The sequence below is a fragment of the Bubalus bubalis genome, chromosome 11, assembly GCF_019923935.1.
Source record: "Bubalus bubalis isolate 160015118507 breed Murrah chromosome 11, NDDB_SH_1, whole genome shotgun sequence".
Taxonomy (NCBI): domain Eukaryota; kingdom Metazoa; phylum Chordata; class Mammalia; order Artiodactyla; family Bovidae; genus Bubalus; species Bubalus bubalis.
In genome coordinates this window covers 56,552,756-56,572,661 of record NC_059167.1, presented here as the reverse complement: position 1 = coordinate 56,572,661, position 19,906 = coordinate 56,552,756, and the positions used below count along the sequence as shown (strand labels likewise).

General features: G+C 44.6%; 2 protein-coding genes across 4 annotated transcripts in view; one reads left to right on the top strand and one right to left on the bottom strand.

Moving 5' to 3' along the window:
- Positions 1–5,677, top strand: part of CA12 (carbonic anhydrase 12) — a 60,356-nt gene extending 54,679 nt beyond the window's left edge. The window contains exons 9-11 of one of the 2 annotated variants that reach the window (XM_006079941.4): positions 3,782–3,814; positions 4,677–4,764; positions 5,541–5,677. In XM_006079941.4, the coding sequence (XP_006080003.1) occupies positions 3,782–3,814; positions 4,677–4,764; positions 5,541–5,613 (194 nt within the window). In that variant the 3' untranslated portion in view covers positions 5,614–5,677. The remainder of the gene's footprint in view (positions 1–3,781; positions 3,815–4,676; positions 4,765–5,540) is intronic. The other variant, XM_006079943.4, reaches the window with a different exon arrangement.
- APH1B (aph-1 homolog B, gamma-secretase subunit) overlaps positions 461–19,906 on the bottom strand; it is a 63,115-nt gene continuing 43,669 nt past the window's right edge. For both annotated transcript variants that reach the window (XM_045162084.1, XM_044925086.2), the window contains one exon: positions 461–2,199. In XM_045162084.1, the coding sequence (XP_045018019.1) occupies positions 2,192–2,199 (8 nt within the window). In that variant the 3' untranslated portion in view covers positions 461–2,191. The remainder of the gene's footprint in view (positions 2,200–19,906) is intronic.

Sequence of the window (19,906 nt, the reverse complement as noted above, 5' to 3'; positions counted from 1 at the left end):
TGCAATCTGGAAGGCAAAGCCTTCAGACCCTAACATGGGTCATAGAAAGCCAGTTCCCTCGTGTAATCTGGTGGTCTCTTTTGGGCAGACTTATGTGTAGAAGTTATTTAATAGGTTCCATTGTGTTAAGAAAAAACTCCAGTAAAATATAGCCTTTTAAGATGTTATGCTCTGTGGTTATACAGGGCATCTTCTTTTACTTTTCTTAACAAAACATCCTCCAAAGAGAGGACCAACATTTCAGTTGCTTGTGTCTATGACTTATATTAAGCATGATAATAAGGATTTTACCAGCTGAAACTGAATTTTATATATTTAAACTCTCAAATCCCTGCTAAAACCAAATGCTCCTGCCTCTTTTTTAAGACTGGAGCCTGCTAAAGACATATGTAATGTGTACATATGTAATCACTATAGAACATGTCACCTACCACAACAGCCCATACTTTAATACTTGGAAAAGGATTGTATTCCTTTTTATTCAAAATTCTGTTTGAATAAGCAGAATTGCAAATACACCTAGAAATTGCTAGACTTGTTCTAGGAACTTTGAGCTGTATACAGGAGGTGTTTGTTCCTCCTGCTGGACTTTTCTGTGTGTGCACTTGAGGCTCCAGAAGACCTCACATGCAGTTAACCAGCCTCTCCCGGTCCAGCAAGATACCAGTGGAAGACGCAGCTCCTGAGCCAGCCAGAACAGGTAGTTGTACCCTGTGGCGAGCAGCACGTCAATCTTGGGGGTCTGAACCTTCCCCAGTGAGGCACGTGGCACTGGGGTTCTTCCATATCTGTGTGATTCCTTCTGTGTGCAGTACGGCCCCACCTCTGCTTGCCCTGACTCATACCAGAGCCTTGTCTGGAGAGCAGGCGACTCTCCCATGTCTGTACCGCGTGCAACCTTTCTACCAGCTCAGGAGCCCCTTTACTGCATTCTCATCCTGTGGCTCTCGTGGCCCACTGCCATCAACCAGCCTGTCTTGTTCTTCCTGTCTGTTCTTCTGTGGGAACTCCCTGTCTCATTTGCGTTCAAAAACCATTTCTTTGTTTAATCAATCTGCAAATGAATCTCTGCCCCTCCCTGCAGCATCTTTGATGCCCATTCTTGGCACCATTCCAGGGGCTCTGCAGGGATGCAGGTTTTGGCTTCTGTCACTGGGTGCTAGTTCTCCAGTCCCCTGATCAGTTCTCTTGGTGCCTTTTGTGACTTCCCCTTGTGGCGGGCTACAGTCTACAGGGTTGCAAAGAATTAGACACAACTGAAGCAACTTGGCATGCATGCATGCTTGCCCTGCAGTTATCAGATGCTCTGACTTCTGCCTCCACTGGGACCTAACCCTTATGCTGCACCCAGTTCCACAGAGGAGCCTGGCTCCCTGAGGCTTGGTGCCGTCTCACCTGCAGGGGAGAGCATCCAACATCACCGTCCTGTCCTGGGCTTCCTGGCAGGCAGAATTCCCACCGGGTGCTGCCCTCGCCACCGTTTCTCTTCCCAAGTGGCTTATATGCTTCACTTGCTCAGTCAAACTGCTTTGTTTTTGCTGCCTCAAACACTTAGCTGTGAAGTCTCTATCCCATAATCTGGGGATTTCCTCATCTTCCACCTGCTTGGTCTTGTTTCACTGTTTCCGAGGAGAGGCAACTTAGGCCCTAACCAGTCGTCATCCAGAAGCAAGGAACCCATGTTAGAGCCCTGAATTAAACTAAGCTATTGTTTATAGGGCCTAAAACAGCCAAGGACACTGCTCAGTGACGCAGGAAAATCAGACTCTCCTTCCAGAACAGCCACCCAGCTGGGTCATGTGCTCTTGAGAAAAGCCTCAAGCCTGGAGCCTTGCTTCTGGAGCCTTTGCTCTGCTCCCTAAGACTATGGCCTGGGGGGCAACTCCTCCAGCCCCGGAGATGGGCTGTCAGCTGTCTAGGGACCTGCCTGGCTCTCAGGATCTTCGAGGTGACTGTGAAAGCGACAATTTTAGAAACATCCAGTTTGGACAGCTTAACCAAGTGGTCAGGCTTACTAGTGACCATCTTACATGCCAAGAACTAGTTTGGTACTACAAGCATCTGGAGCTTTAGGAACAAAGAACAAAAGTGCATTTCATCAGAAAGGATTGGGGAAAAAAACAAAACCACGACCAGTTGGGGTTCTTTTCAGTGGTGGTTGTTTTTAAGATCCCGGAGGCCTTGGTTACCTTTAGGTACCTTAAACAAAACAAAACACCAAATTAGAGTGTGCAGAGGCCACAGGCCATGTAGAGAACAGAGCATATGCTGTACAAACACTTGACGCCCTCCCCAGGCGGAGACTCATGTCCTGAGGGTCTCCCCAAGCCACAGACTGGTCCTTGTGTTCAGGGCAGGGAATCAGGCCGGGGGAGCCACGTTCTTTGCCACCCAAGAGGCTGTGGGCTGCCAGTGGTGGCTGGCAAGAGCCAAGAGAACAGGCCACCCTGTTCTTTGTGGATGGCTCCTAACCATACCTGCTCCAGTCATCCTTACAACAGCCTGGGGCCACCCAGGAAGCCAGACCAAGGGCTCCTAGAGCCCAGGCTTGGACCAATGAGGCTACAGACTCAGTATGAGATTGTGGAAGAAGATAGTAGGCAAAGAAGAGAGTAGGGAAAGAAGATGGGGCTGATAGCTTCAGGAGAATCAGCAAGACTTGAAGGGGCCAGATGGCAGGAGAAGGGGTGAGTAAAAAAAACCTCACTCTCCAGTCTTAGGTCTGGTTCCTCGGGGTATCAAGTGCCCCAGGGGGAGGTGGACCCTGGCCCTTTGCTGGCATCTCATACTTGGTTGAGTCTCTGTCACCTCAGTAGGCTCTGTGGGCACAGGCTCTCTGGAGTGTCTGGCTAGGTGGCTACCATCTGCACAACTCCAGCTTCCAGTGTGAACTGGAATACCCACCCCCCACACCACACACACACATAAGCTAGAAGTTTCTACTGAGATCAGAAAACCAGTGGATAAGCAGGTCTGTGTAAGCAGACTTTCTGTAGATGGAGGGTATGACTGGGAGGAGGAGTAGTTCTGAGAGCCTGCAAGCAGCTGGGGTAACCCAGGGGCTTCGTGACCAGGCTCCTCTGTATTACCTGCAAGAACGGATTCACCCATGGCCCTCCCTGGGAGGTCCTTAGCAGGCTGACTATAAGCTTTCTCCTTAGATCGCTGGGCACTATTTCAGCCCCACTGAAGACCTCTAACTCACCCCATTCATCCCCAACAATAACTCATGGAAGTGGACACAGTCCTCTGGTTCCACGTACCAGGGAAGGGAGGCTGGCATGATGGATGGATTTCTCCAGTTTGTCCAGTGGAACCAAAGTGAAAACAGAACAAAACCACAATAACACTGGATGGGGATGGATGTGGAAGTCTGGTAACAGGTTCTAACCAAGCTCTGCCAGCCCGAGCCAAGCCAGCACCTAGAAAGTTCTTTGCTGAGGACGAGAGGGGGGTGCCAGGGAAGCAGATAAGAGCCTACCCAGATAGACTCTGATTCTTACCCTTCCTCACCTTTCAAGCTGGCCACATTGGATGAAAAGCTGAAGTCTTACCCGAGTACAGAGACTGCGATGATAAAGGAGCATGGGGGGAGGGTTCATGGTGTGAGTTCCCTGGGTGGGCAATTCCCTTCACCTGAGCCAAGAGGGAGCATCCCCAGAAGGGCTGCATTAGCCCCGTACCTCCAACCAACCAAAGGGAGTGCGTCAGTCAACACACCGGTCAAATCTGCCATGGTTTGCCTCGGTTAACTTCCAATCTTTTCCTCTCCCCTCCGAAGTGCCAGACCCTCCCTGCACAGGACTGAGTCCGGGTATGTGGCCGGCCGGCCGTGCATGCTGCAGCTGGGTGATCGCTGTGATTCTCGGTGTGATCTGGGCCTCTGAGACTTCCAGCTCATCCTCTCTGCTTCTCTGTGCTGTCACTCTGACTCCTGGCCCCCTCCTCACTGTGTGTCTTACCCTCAAGTCGCTCTCTGATTCAAAGATGAGCTCCCAATCAAATGCTCCTATAATGAAAGACCTAATCACTTTATAGCATGTGTACATTCAAAGAGCCTATCCAAGACCTTCTGTTGGCCAGGGTGGGAAAGCAGTGCCTAAAGACTAGGCCAAAGTCAATATATGGAGGTTGGGTGACCAGCCAGTTGACCTTGGCAATGGGCCCTGGCTGTTTGGGACTGCTTAGGACTGTGCAATAGAACTTGAGGTCAAAGCTGATGAAGAGGCATCTCAATGGGCCTTGAATCCAGCAAGGCAAAATAGAGGAACTTCTTATTATGTAGCCCAGGGTTTCTCAAAGTGTGGTTCATGGACCACATATCAATACATCAGCATAAGCTAGAGGTGTTCGGTAAAAACGCAGATTCCTGGGCCAAATTCCAGACTGAATCAGACTCTGAAGCTTGGGCTCAAAAAGAGTATACATTTGAAACAAGCTCTTCAGATGATGCTGGTACAAGTTTGAGAACCCCTGCTGGATAATCACTACAATTTGCAAATGGCCCCTGTGAGTACTCCAGCCAGTCCTGCTCAGCCAGAGACCAGAACTTGAAAACAGAGGCGGGGAAGTTACACCTTTCTGTGGATGACCCTGCAGCTGTCACCTGACGGCACACATGGGGACGAGATGAAGGGAAGGGAGGCTTGTAACGTGTGTGCATTACCCCTCCCCAGGCATCGTCCTTTCCGTGGCCCTGGCTTGTGGTCTCGGCATCTGTGTTGTCCTGGCGGTATCCATTTGGCTTTTAAGGAGGAGAAAGAGGTGAGCTGGTTTGGGTTTGAAATGGGAGTGGGTGGCTCTGTGTCCATGAGAATTGATCTGTCTGGGAAGGTAGGGTGCATAATGAGGAGCTGTGCCACCTGTACCAGCTTATCCTTGGAGTGCCATCTCCAAAACACCACTGATGGAGGCCTTGGCGTGAGAGGCTGATGCTGGCAGATCACGGTGCTCAGGGCTGGAGGCTGATGCTGGCAGATCACGGTGCTCAGGGCTGGAGCTGTGTCTGCCAGCTTGGCTCCCACTGCTAAGACCCTGGACAAGCTTCTTGACTTTGGAGGGGTGGTCCCATGTGCCTAAACACAAGCACCAAGGCTGCTTCTTTGTAAGATCTTTTCATCTGGTTTTTCTTCTCTAAACCCAAAAAGAAAATTGAGGAAAATTTTGATTTCTCATTCACATTAATGCCCTTTGCTCATGTTCTTATTGCCTAAAATAACCTAACTTATTTTTCCTGGTATGAAAAAACATAAAAGGTTGCCAGAAACCCTATGGGAATCAGAGATCTGAAGCAGCATGGTAATGAGACCTTCATCAAAATGCAGGTCTAGTATCATCAGGTGTTGAAAGAGAACAGCTGAAAAATGAACAGTTTCCATTTTGGTTAGTGGTTATTGGGGGGCATTTCCTCCCAAGACCAGTGGAACTTGAGAAAGGTTTCCAAGAGAAGGGTTTGACTTGCCTCATTCCATAGCTGAGTCAGGCTGTTCTTGCCTCTCTTTCCTCTGACTAACAAAATTCGTATGTTCTTGTGGCTCCAGTAGCAAAAAAGGCGCCAACAAAGGAGTCATCTACAAACCAGCCATCAAGCAGGAGACCGAGGCCCATGCCTGAGGCCCTGGCAGGCCCAGGCACGTCCAAGGGAGGACTTGGATTTGGACGAAAACTGCTGTGGCTCCCTGGACACGTGACATACCTGAGGGTTTTCTGGAGTTCAGCCCACAACACCTTAGACCCTTGGGGGGACCCTACCATTCTGCTGTCATGCCACTACCCCCAGTGGGAGAGTGGATGGGAAGAACTCGCCAAGGAGGCGGGAACTCTAAGCTGTCTGCTTCATGTGTGTGGCCTTTCAGCGGTTTGGATTCTTGGGGCACAAACTGTATCGCCTGCTGGGGCTGTTACTGGCTGGAAAACACTTTCATCCAGGGGTTCACGTGAGTGTGGTTTCAAGTGTCTGGGAATCTGCTTCTTGTCCACGCTTACAGATGAGAACGTGCGGTCTCTGCTGAAGCTTTGTTTTTGAGGCTCCATTTCTTTCCTCGGAGAAGGGCTTGTTCAATTTCCTTCTGCTATGACAAAACCTTTAGTCTGACCTTACAATTGAGGGTTGGGGGGAGGGGGGCGGTGGTGGCCGGGGAACAGGAAGGGTCAAGGTGTCAGAGACAGAAAGAAAACAAGAAATATTCTTTGTAGTACAGTAAGCCACTTTCCAAGTCCTGTCCTTCAGATCAGATGCACTAACTAAACAGACCTTAGTGAGAGAGAAGACACATAAGATCTGAAAAAGTCTCACTTTGAAATCAGATTGGAGGGCTTTCCTTGGTGGTTCAGTGGTTAGGGTCCTCCATGAAATGCAGGAGACACGGGTTCGAGCCCTGCTCAGGGAACTAGGATCCCACATGCCTCGGGCCAGCAAAGCCTTCATGCTGCAACTACTGAGTCTTCTTGCCACACAAGGAAAGATCCTGCATGATGCGATGAAGATCCCACGTGCTACAACTAGGACCTGACACAGCCAAATAAATCAAAAAATAAATATTTTAAAAAGAAGAAAAGAAATCATATTGGAATCAGAAGTTGCATGTCAAGCTGTGAAGCGTGAGGAAGGCAGAATATTAAGCCCAACGCAACCTCCTGTCAGGGGCGTCATTCTGTTTTGTAGTCTACAGATTTTATAAATAATTAGGCTGTTCCTTGAAAATGTGTTACTGCCTTCTCTCTCCTAGAGGAGACGTGACTTCTGAGATGACCTCAGCTGCTTTTGTATGTAGAGGAAACGGACAGAAGCAAAATGGTTGAAGATCTTTGTCTCTTTTGCCCAAATTTCATTTCTGCTGCCTTTGCGGTGAGCCTACTGTCAACCTTGAATTGGGACCTACCTACTTCTCTGACTTGAAGGATGTCAAGTCATGGCTGAATTACAATATATTTTCAAACTATGAAAACGGGAAGTTACTTGTGCAGGGGCTGGCATCATGGTATTCACGGACCAGAAATAATGGAATGTTAACAAAGATCCTTCATGGTCTTCCCTGCCAAGTGACGAAGACAGTTTCTGAGACCACTTAACTCCTTCATTCTCCTCCCATTGACCTAAGAGCCCTGTGGATATCAGTCTGTTCATGACTGAGAAGGAGACCCCCACCAAACTCTCCTGCTGGAGCCTTGCAGTTCACAGACAACCTTATGGTTTTCACTCTCACTGTGACAGCATGGGGTGTTCTCTTTAGCGTGTCTAAAGTGAGGTTTTGGAAGTGAGGTTAAAAGCATTACTATTAGCAAAGCAATGGTAGTTTGCAGTTCCCAGTCTAGGTGACAGGTTTCTTTAGCATGTCTTTTTCCCTCTCCTCCCTCTGACTCTGAGAAATCTCCCTTGTCTGCTATCATAACTTGTAGTAGTGATGCTAGGCAGAGTTACAGGGGACTCGATGGAGACTCAGACATTTGTTGTCTACATGAGACGCCTGACTACCCTGGAGGCTGGCAGGGCATCCTGCCTTGCCATTAGCATGCCGGCCTGGTGCTGATCAAATGACAGCAGGGACAACGCTCAGGACTGAGCAATGGGAATTAGATGATGCTTTCTTGGCCTCAGCCCATAACCGCCGATCAAGAAGCCGACATAAACCACTCCAGAGCTGTGGGGCTGTATTTCAAACAGCTTTCTACAGCTTTTTTTTTGACACATTCTGTGAGAGAACAGAGAAGTCATTGTACCCAGCACAGTGGCTGTTGATAAAAACGGAGAGTTACGGGGGTGGTGAAAACAGCCACACGTCTCCTGCTTCTCCCTGCTCGGCACAGCCCAGGCTCTGGGACCTCTTGGCTCAGATAAAACAAAGCCAGGGAGAGGGCGCCAAGAATCAACACTGTTGCCCTCCTTGCTAATCCACGTGGGACTCCGGAGGACCCAGCCCTGCAATGGGGAAACCTTCCCTCAGGTTCTCATTCCCTCCCTGACGCCAGCTGCCTCTACAGGAGAGTGGCGCAGCGGTGCTGATGATACTCTGCCTCCCACTCACCCTGGGAGGGCCCGGCGCTGTGCCCAGCATGGGTGGAAGTGAAAAAGCCAGGCCCCGGCTGGGGCAGAGACGCAGGCAAGGCTCTGGCTTCTCTGCCTCTCTGCAGTGGGAGATCTTCAGCTCCTTTGCTCTGTTTCGTTAGTGTCAAATGATGATGATAACAGTAAAAACCTGTACCTGTTTCCTTAACAGACATCCTAGGGTCCTGCTGCATTGACTATTGATCCCAGTATTGGTTCCACCTTAAAGTCTCCTCCCCTTCACTCAGCTCCCTGAAGGCCTCCTACTGGCCCTTGGAAAACCCCAGGGATGGGCACCACCTTCTGTCCCTGTGGACCACTGGCTGTGATGATGGTCCGTTTAGGACTTCTGTATTTATTGTAAGAATGACTGTAATGAAGACATACAAATATGAGAAACTGTAAATAAAATGTTTTTTTCAGACCAGACTAGTTTTTGGAAGTGAGGCTAAAAGTATTACTATTGGCAAAGCAATAGTACTTTGGGGTTCCCTGTCTATGGTGATAGGGAACAAGTCAGAATGAATAATGATGTCATTTGCAGCCAGGTCATAGAACCCAGCTCCAAAGGAAAACACACGGATGCCATAAGCATTTTACCAAGGATGCAGGCCTCCAATGTGTGCAGCCCTGGCCACACAGGCACACTTAGAGGATCTTGTATGTCTAGAGTAATCAGGGACTGACTGGCTTAGGGAGAAGGTGGTATCTGAGCTGAGCCTTGAAAAATAAGTCATATTTGAACAGATGAATATAAAAGAAGGAGCCATGGGACTTCCCTGCTGGTCCAGTGGCTAAGATTCCACACTCCTGATGCAGGGGGCCTGGGTTCGATGCCTGGTCAGGGATCTAGATCCCACATGCTGCAACTAAGAGTTCACATGCCACCACTAAAGATCCCACGTGCCGCAATGAAGATGGAAGATCCTGTGTGCCACAACTAAGACCCGGCACAGCCAAACAGATGCATTTTTAAAAGTACTGAAAAAATAAAAAATAAAAAAGAGGAGTCATTTCTAACCAAAGTGACCTGAATACAGGGAGCAGATTGGTAGCATCTCTTGGTTGCCTGACTGTTACCTTATTTTGGACTCTTTTTGCTGTCCCCCTCCATATAATCTTTTATCTAAATCCAGATTTCACATTCTGGTTTGCTAAAGGAAGCAGTTCTATAAAGGTTACAAGTGGGCACCATCCCTGTTTGAGTTATTAAAAAAACTTTGGATTTTCACTTCAGTTGCCCTAGGACCGAGCCAGGTAAACTGTTCAGGGATAACTCTGCTCCAGCAGGAGATAAAGCAGTGAGTCCAGCTTTGGAACAGAAACATTACTAACCTCTCCAGGCCCTGATGGTCTCTTCAGTTGGAACACAAGGATTCTTTGGTTCCTCCCCTTTGGCATTCTTCCTGGTGTCACAGCCATTTGCAGGGATGAGGTCAGAGGGGAGCCAGGCACACCCATTCCTTAGACTTGCTCCCATCCCACTGGGATGGGGGTAGGGATGGGGGAGGTTGGAGGAAGCACTTCCTGGAGCGAGAAACGAGCAACAGAAATTATCTCCCTTCTCTCCACTGCCTTTCTCTCCGTTCAGGGAACGCAAGGTGCATCTGGGCTGATGCTCAAAGAGGTGTGTTCATGAGAACCATGGATGGCGAGGAGATTCAGTTCTCCTTCAGCTTGCCCATTACCTCTTCATCTAAATTCAGCTAAATGGACAATCTAGGGCCCAGAGTCCTACAGAAATACAATAAAATATAGTGTGATATGTGAGATTTTAAAGTTCTAGTAGCCACACCAAAAAAAAAAAAACAACTTCCCACAAAAACCAGTGACACTTTCATAATATATTTTATGTAAACCAGTGGATTCAAAATACTATCATTTCAACATGTATTTTGATGTGAGTAATTTTCATTTTTCCCTAAAGTCTTTGAAATTTGGTATTTTATACTTACAGCTCATCTCCATTCAAATGCTAAATTGTCACTGAAAATTTCTGATCTATATTTAGATTTCATAAAAGTTTACAGTTGAAAAAGTGTGTTTAGGGACTTCCCTGGTGGTTCAGTGGTTGAGACTTTGCCTTTCAACACAGGGAGTGCGGGTTCAATCCCTGGTCTAGGAACTAAGATCCCACATGCCTCGTGGCCAAAATACCAAAAACATGAAACAGAAGCAATATGGAAACAAAATTCAACAAAGATCTTAAAAATGGTCCACATTAAAAAAACTCAAAAAAAAAAAAGTATATACATATTACTCAAGTTGCTCCAACATAAAATTTTCCAAATAACTGAATCAATTATCAGCTCTTAAATTTAAATTTATTAAACTAAATGGAGTTTCTCAGTTTCAATAGCCATGTTCCAAGCACTCAGCAGCCACACCCGGCCAGTGGCCGTTCAGCCACGGTGCAGATATGGAACCCTGGCCGCCTCTGACAGACGCTTTGGAAGGGTTAGGCCTAGATGACTGTCACATAAAATAAACCTGGAAGAAAGCCCTGGAAGGTAAAGATGGGGGACAGGAGACAGAGGATGGGGAAATCCAGGGAAGTGGACTGGGAGGACAGGAGAAAAGAGGACATGCAGGAAATCAGGCTGTGGCAAGCAGGCCAGCACACATTAGGCATGGCTCTCCTCCTCTTTGCACCTCTTCTGCTTCTGGGGGTCCCCAGCCCTCCCTGCCCTGGCCATGCCTAGGGTGTCCTTGCCTTTGAGGAAGGTTGGGCCATGGGCACAAGGGCATCTGGTTAACTTCGGGGACCTCGCTGAAGGACCCTGGCCAGGTGCAGGACCTCTCTCCCCATTTCCTCGGAGTCCTAACATTCCCTCATGTGACAAGGTGTCTCCTCTCTTCCAAGAGGGCGGATGCCTGAAACCCATGTCTCTTGACTTGTTAGCTGTGCCCCATCCCTCAAGTGAGAAGGAGTCACCTTCCTTCAAGGCGTGGGGAGAAGCTTGAGATCCACTTATAAGAGAAAACAATACCTCCAGGGCCGCCTGCCAGGCAGCAGAAGTGCCACCTGGGCAGTGGGGTCACTGTGGTGTCCCCATGCACGTCCACACTGGACACAGTCCTCTGGCTCAGATTCAACAGTCGCAGGTATAGGGGAAGGTGTGAGGCCGGGACAACACCATGGAGGAGAGTCTCCACACCCTACCCATGCCCTTTCACTATAGAATGACTGGACAGAAACAAGGGTCAGAGTGCTTTGTGGTACAGAATTATTCACCATAAAAAAATTATTGCATGGCAGCATAGCATCGAGACTGCAGTCAACCAGGGTCTCAGTAATGGTTCCTGGCGGTACACTTTTGACTGGGTCAGTGCATCTTCACGCCCTTATCCAACAACCCAGGGAAAGAGAAAGCCCTGCCCCGATCTTATAAGGAAAACGAAATAAGGGCTGGCGCTCTGGGCTGAGTCATGCCCACAAAACTCCCGAGGTGGAGGATCTTCAATGACAGTGCAAGGTCCACCCTCCACAGCTCTAGTGACACGGAAACACCTTCATGTAACAGAATCTACCGTGCTTATCACAATCATGCCACAACCTCATAAAACCCCACACGATAAAGACACTAAAGGCCTTTGTGACAACAATTTCTGGAAAGTCAACCACAACCCCTTGCCTCCAATTTGCTTTGGAACATTAAACTCCAGCATCTGCCCAGAAAAAGTGTGATGACGTTTGACCACTACTGCTGGCAGACAAAGGAGTCAGCTTAACTCCGGGGATGTTCCCCTCACCTCTAATTCAGTGAACCAAATTTCCCAAGGACACATTCACTGAACTTTCTCCTTTCCTAAAGCTGAACTGGAGATAAGGAATAAATACACACACACACACACAGAAACACAGAAACACACACATATATAAATTTCATTTGTATAAAATTCTAAAAAATGCAAACTATAGTGACAGGAACCCCAGATCAGTGGTTGGTTGGGGATGAGGTAGGAGATGAAGGGATTATAAGGGATATGAAAAACTGTTGAGATGATGAAGATGTCTGCTATCCTGATGGTGGTGATGGTTTCTCTACATATGTCAAGACTGCTCAAATTTTATACTTAGACTAGTGCAATTTATCTTACATAGATTATACCTCAATAAAGCCATAAAAAGGAAGAAGAAGAAAAACCCCATAGAGCCAAATAACATCCTGCCCCAACCTGGCATTTCCATTCGGAGCTTATCCCCCTGGTGCATCAAGAAGGAGATGCCTGGCCAGGCCTGGAGCACATCTCTGGGACTCGTCCTGCTGGCGGGAGGCCAGGAGAGAGCGTGATCTCTACTCACATGGCCACTTTGACCTCTCCACATTGTAAGTCAAAGTCATTCTTTCTGCTTGAGTTCACTCATTTCAAATATTAACTTATAATTACCTGCAATGAAGACAACAGACACAGGGCCTACGAGTTCAAGGGCACACTGAGACCTCTATAGCAACTCTGTGCCAACGGTGGCAGAGTTGACCAGCTTCTCTGAAACAAGCAAAGACTCTTCTGGTGAGGCATGTAACATAACCAGCTAGTTCATCTGCTGAAACTAGGTAGCTTAGTGTCCCAAGCTACCTAGACATCCAACGACAGGTCTCATGCATCTTAATTTCACTGCTTCCCAACCATGCAACACATACCCATTTGAAAAGTTTTCCTGACTATGCTACATCCTTTTCATGTAGAACAAATGTGGTCAGGAGCTCATCACTCCCTCTGAGCCACTGGGTAAAATCTGGCTTAATCTTATGTGATACGATAAGAAATAAGTACGTGGTCTTTGTCTTCAGTTCCTGGCACAGAGACCCTAATTGTTATTTATAAGAAGCCCCTTTAAGCCATACCTCAGCTGATGCTACAGAGGTGATGAAGGACTTGCCTTGTGGTCCAGTGGTTAAGAATCTGCCTGTTAAGGCAGGGGTCATGGGTCCGATCCCTGATCTGGAAACAGTCTACATGCTGTGGGGTAACTAAACCCATGTGCTACAACTGAGTCTGAGTCTGTGCACAACGAACACTGAAGTCCATGGACCGAAAGACTGTGCTTGCAACAAAAGAAGCCACCGCAATGAGCAACTTGAGCCCCACAATGAGAGAGTAGCCTCTGCTTGCTGCAACTAGAACAAGCCCAAGTGCAGCAATGAAGACCCAGCGCAGTCAAAATTAAATAATAATTTTTTTTTTAAATTAGGTGATGAAACTTGGAGGATGGGGGCTGGTTGCCAGAGGAAATAACCATGTGACTGGAGGGCTGCAACTTTCAACCCCAACCCTAACCCCTAGGAAGGGGAGAGTGGTTGGGAACTGAGCTCAGTCACGAATGGGGATGATTTAATCAATCTTACCTGCATAGTGGGACCTCCATAAAAACTCGAAACAATGAAGTTCAGAGTGCTGCCAAGGGCGGTGCTAGGATAGGGGTGCACCCACAGAGGACATGGAAGCTCTGCGTCTTTTCTCCATACCTTGACCTACGGACTTCTTTATCTGGCTGTTCATCTGTATCCCTCGTAATATTCTTTATGACAAACTGGCAAATGTAAGTAAATGTTTACCTGAGTTTTGCGAGCTGTTCTAGCAAAATATCAGAGCTGAGAAGTCATGGGAACTTGCAATTTATAGACAGAGATACAGGTGACAACCTGGGACTTGCAATTGATGTCTAAAGTAGGGGCAGGCTTGTGGGATTGAGCCCGCAGGCTTTGGCATCTGCAATATCTTCAGACAGTTAATGTCAGAACTGAGTTGTTAATAAATTGTAGAACACAGTTGGTGTCCACCAAGAACTAGAGAATTGCTTGGTGTGGAGAAACCTACAGGTTTGTCAAAAGTGTTAAAAGGAAACAGTATTTCCCTTTATCTCTCTTCTATCATTCAAAGTAACTTCCAGCTGACTCTTTCTCATATTTCCTTATTCAATAGCAAAGATTTAATGAGGAACCACTGTCTGCTTTAACACAGATTAAGTGATGGTGATTCAACCATGGTTTAGATACAGTACCTGTATTCAATGATAATTGACATCACAATCTTATTTGAGGAGACAGATGGAAACCATTAACCATAATAAAGAGTTGTATCAAAAGATGCTACATGTCTTATCAACAAAAGGACTAAACAAACTGTATATCCCTAAGATGGAATACCCTTCAGCAAAAAGTCACAACTTACTGATATGCCCCAAAGCATGAAACTCAGGAAATTACCTTGAGGAAAGAAGTCAGATACAAAAGAGTACACTCTGTGTTATTCCATTTATATGAAGTTCAAAAGTAAAACTAATGTATGGTGACAGAGGCTGGAAACAGCCATTGCTTCAGTGGAAGCCACTGCCTCTAGGAAGGGAGGGAGGGAACTACTTGGGGAACAGTAAACACTCCACAGTTTCACTGGGGTGGTGGTTAGATAGGCGGACACAGGTTCAAGACTCATCTGATTGTACACTTCTAAGATTTGTGCATTTTTCTGTATGTACATTATTCCTGGATTAAAAAAAAAATATATATATATATATACATGAATGTTAAGAAATCACAGTGGAAAAAGTCACTTGTTTTCCTGAGTCTAATCAGGAAACACTTCACAAAGAGGGACACTTGAGCAGGACTTTGAAGGAAGAACACCATGTTTTCTGGTTGGAGCTAAAAACAAGAAAAAAGATGTAGAGGTTTGAGAGTCCCTGGTACATAGTAAGCAGAGGTGTTGGGGACGTGTTTGAGAATGCCTGGGAAGAGAGGATAGGGAATGGTGGGAGGCAGGACAGTAGTTGGGATCAGAGTGTGAAAGGCCTTGTATCATATATTTTGTGATACATAAAATATCATATACTTTCTTTTTTTGATAATACATTTTTTTCAATTTTATTTATTTGATTTTTAAAAAATCTTTTTGGCCATGCCATAAGGCATGGGGATCTTAATTCCCTGACCAGAGATCGAACCCACGTCCCTGCATTGGAAGCGTGGAGTCTTAATCCACTGGACTGACAGGAAAGTCCCCATGTATACTTTCTAATAAGGACAACAAAAAAAATCACAGAAGTGCTTAGATTCCGTTTTGGCTGATTCTGTAAATAATATCTACTCATTCTTTTAAAATATAAGTATTTAATTATGTAGTAAAAAAAAAAAACTGGCTGCACACCAAAACACAGGGGATCTTAGTTTGATCAGGGATCACACCTGTGCCCCCTGCATTGGAAGGCAAAGTCTTAACCACTGAACCTCCAGGGAAATCCCCTAATTATGTATAAAGCTAAAAAGTCCCCCATAATCTTAACTCTCGAAATAGTCATAGCTAACATTTTTTTTTTTTTTTTTTTGCCATTCCATGTGGTTTGTGGGATCTTAGTTCCCCAGCCAGGGATGGAACTCACGTCCTCAGGAGTGAAAGCACGGAGTTCTAAGCACTGGACCACCAGGAAATTTCCACTAAAAATTTAATTTTACCTTTCCACAATTAATTAGTTTGTGTGTTAAACATTCATTTTCAAATATTTAATAAATAGATCTCACCTGCTTTAACTATTGTATTCTTGGTATCTAGCACAATGTCTGGCATATTAAAATACTAAATGGAAAAATGGTTTATACCTTGCTTTTTGTTTTCTAGCATATTCCAAATATCCTCATTCTTTTTAAATGGCTGAAAAGTGTTCTGCAACTGGAGGCAAAGCCCTGTTGACAGACAGACATTACAAATTCTTTACAGTTACAAGACTATTACAAGATGCTTATGTTCCTGGATATATTTCTGGAGGATCAATTCCTAGAAAAGGAATTGCTGGCTCAAAAAATGCACATCTCATGGACTCTAGAAAGATGGTACTGATAAACCTATTTGCAGGGCAGCAATGGAGATGCAGACATAGAGAACAGATCTGTGAACATGGTCGGGGAAGAAGAGAGGAGGACGGACGAAGACAGCAGCATGGAAACACACACACACCAGCGTATGGAAAGCAGCCAGTGGGACTTTGCTGTGACACAGGGAGCTCGGCCCCGTGCTCTGTGACAGCCTATAGGGGTGGGATGGGGACGGGAGAGAGGTGCGAGGAGGAGGGGACGTATGTATACCTGTGGCTAACTCTTACTGGTGTGTGGCAGAAACCAGCACAGTACTGTAAAGCAATTATTTTCCAATACAATTTTTTTAAAGACAATAAACTCAACTAAACAATTTAAAAACACACATCTCATAATCTTATCAATATTTTATAAATTTTGCTAAATTACCACCCAAAAGGATTGTACTGGTTTGTTTGCTGACAACAAGCTGTTCCAACCTTATCCTCAACAGTTCTTTATTTTATTGAGATTGACATACAGCACTGTATAAACATAAGATATATGGTATAACGACATGACTTACATACATCATGACAATGATTATCACAATATGTTTAATGAACATCTATTATCTCATACAGATACAAAATTAAAGAAACTGAAAAAAAATTGTGTGTGATGAGAACTCTTAGGATTTGCTCTCTTAACCTTCACATATAACGTACAGGAACGTTAATTATTGGAGAAGGAAATGGCAACCCACTCCAGAACTCTTGCCTGGAAAACTCCATAGACAGAGGAACCTGGAGGGCTACAGACCATGACATCACAAGAGTCACACATGACTTAGCAACTCAACGCCCACCATCACCAATGTTAATTATATTTATCATGTTGTGCATCATATCCCTAGTAGTTATTTAACTTATAACTGAAAGTCATAGTAGTTTATGACTGCTTTATTCAATTTCCCCCTTCCCATATTCCCCACCTCTCATAACCATAGATCTGATCTTTTTCCATTTGTTTGTATGTTTGTTTGTTTATTTATTATCAAGTATAACTGACCTATAACACCATGCTAGTTCTTATGTTACATAATGTAGTGATTTGGTATTTCGGTATAATTCAAAATTATCACCACAATAAATCTAGTTACAAAGTGTCAACATACAAAGGTACTACAGTTATTGACTATACTTCTCACACTGTATGTTTCATACCCATGATTCATTTATTTTGCAACTGGAAGCTTGTCCCTCTTAAATCTCCCTCACCTATTTCTTTTCTCTCCCCACCCCTTCCTCTAGTAACCACTTGTTTTGTTCTCTGTATCAATTACTCTGTTTCTGTTGGTTTTGTTTTTAAAATTTCACATATAAGTGAAATCATACAGTATTTGTCTTTCCTTGCTGACATTTCACAAAGTTTAATACCCTCATGTTGTTGAAAATGGCAAGATTTCATTCTTTTTATGGCTGAGTAATATTCCATATTTTATATATATACACACACACACACACACACACACACACACACACACAAACATATATATAAATATATTGGGCTTCCCTTGTGGCTCAGCTTGTAAAGAATCCTCCTGCAATGCTGGAGACCTGGGTTCAATTCCCAGTTGGGAGCGTCCCCTGGAAAAGGGAAAGGCTACCCACTCCAGTATTCTGGCCTGGAGAATTCCATGGACTATATAGTCCATGGGGTGCAAAGAGTCGGACATGACTGGGCGACTTTCACTTCATATAAATATAAATGGGTCTTCTTTACCCATTTACCTATCGATAGGCACACTTGGATTGCTCCCATATCTTGGCTATTATAAATGCTGCAATGAACACAGGGTGCATGTATTTTTTTTAATTAGTGTTTTTGTTTTCTTTGGCTAAATACCAGAGTTGGAACTGCTGGATCATACAGTACTTCTATTTTTTGAGGAACCTCCATACTGTTTTCCATAGTGACTAAATCAACTTACATTCTCATCAACAGTCTAGAGGCTTACCTTTTCACTATATCCTTGCCATCACTTGTTATTTGCAGCCTTTCTGATGATACCATCCGACAGGTGTGAGGTGATATCTCAGTGTAGTTCTGATTTGCATTTCCCTGATGAGTAGTGATGTGGAGCACCTTTTCATGTGCCTTTTGGCCAGCTAAATGTCTTCTCTGGAAAAATGTCTTTTCAGATCCTCTGGTTGTTTAATTGGATTGTTTGTGGGTTTTCTTTTTTTTTTTTTTAATGTTGAGTTTTATGAGTTCCTTATATATTTTGTATTATTAACCCTTTATCAGATATATTATTTGCAAATATCTTCTCCCATTCAGTAAGTGGCCTTTTAATTTTGATGATAGTTTCTTCTGCTGTGCAAAAAGCTTTTCAGTTTGACATAGTCCCATTTATTTCTGCTTGTTTTCCTTGAGACATATTCAAAGAAAATATTACTAAAACTGATACCAGAGTACTGCCTTTGTTTTCTTCTAGAAGTTCTATGGTTTTATGTGTCTGTTTTTTATGCCAATACTATAATGTTTTGATAATAACAGCTTTATAACATAACTTTTTTGGTAGAATTCTTCAGTGAAGCCTTTTAGGAATTTCTTTATGTAAACTTGAAATTCAGTGTCTTTAATACACATAGGGCATTTCTGGTCAGCTCCAATACATAAAGAGCTTGAAAGCTGTCACTCCCACACTTAGAGTAATAAAATTCTAAAAGTGAAAATCAGTATTTTTCTCACCTTCATTAGAGAAGGTTAAGGGATGTAGGCTCACCAAAAAACAGATTTAGTCTTAAGATTATAGGACATCTCCTCTTCCACACCAACCTTACTGTCAACCAACAGGGCTCCAATACAAAAACAGTGGATTACAGTTCAAAGATCTGCAAGACATGGACTGTCTTTGAGAAGGAGCACATGGGAGAGCCCAAAGTCAAGGAGGGCGACAAAAGCAAGGGCACTGGAAGGACCTGAAGCCTCTGGTACTTAGCACTGCAGCAAACATTAAACACTGTCCAATTCTTGCTCAGACTGACACAAAATTTATATTAAAGGCCTACTTACTTCAGTTACTATTGCCCAATACATATGTCCAGCCTGCAATCAATAATTACAAGGCACATTAAGAGGTAAGAAAAAACACAGTCTATAGAGATATAGGGGTATCCAGAGTTTCTAGTTCTTCTTGAGTAAGTTTTTATTTAATTAAAAAAAATTTTTTATTTAAATTTTGGCTGCACAAGCCCTTCCTTGAGGCACGAGGACTTTCTCTAGTTGCAGAGCATGGCCTCGACAGTATGCAGGCTCAGTAGTTGAGGGAGGCAGGCTTAGACGCCCTGAGGCACATGAAATCTTAGTTCCCCAACCAGGGATCAAACCCAAGCCCCCTGTACTGGAAGGTGGATTCCCAACCACTGGACCACCAGGGAAGTCCCTTGAGTGAGCTTTATTAAAATGGAATTTGTCTATTTCATTTAAAATTTTAATTTATTGCCTTTAAGTTCTTCATAATATTCCCTTTTTAATAATGTAGATGCTGTGGTGATATCTTCACTTATTACTGATATTCATATTTTGTACCCTCTCTTTTCTCCTTATCAATCTGGACACAGTTTTACCAACTGTATTGATTTTCTCAAAGATTTTCATTTTATTGATTTCTCCACTGTTTTTCTGCTTTCTATCTGACTTACGATATTCTTGTATGGTCTTCTCTTCTGACTTCCTTTCTTCTGCTTATTTTAGCTTTAGTTTGCTCCCCTGTCTCTAAAAACTTTTTTTTGGCCTCTCGCATGTGGGATCTTAGTTCCCTGACCAATGATCAAACCCACACTCCCTGCATTGGAAGTGCAGAGACTTAACCACTGGACTGCCAGGGAAGTCCCTCCTCTGATTCTAAAGTAAAAGTTTAAGTTCTTGTTTTTAAACATTTTAACTGATCTAATATAACATATAATGCTGAAAAGATCACATTGCATTCTCTCCTCAGGGACTCTACTTTGGCAATTATCCCCTCTACTACATCAATTTTTCCCTTTCCACTGAATCATCCCCA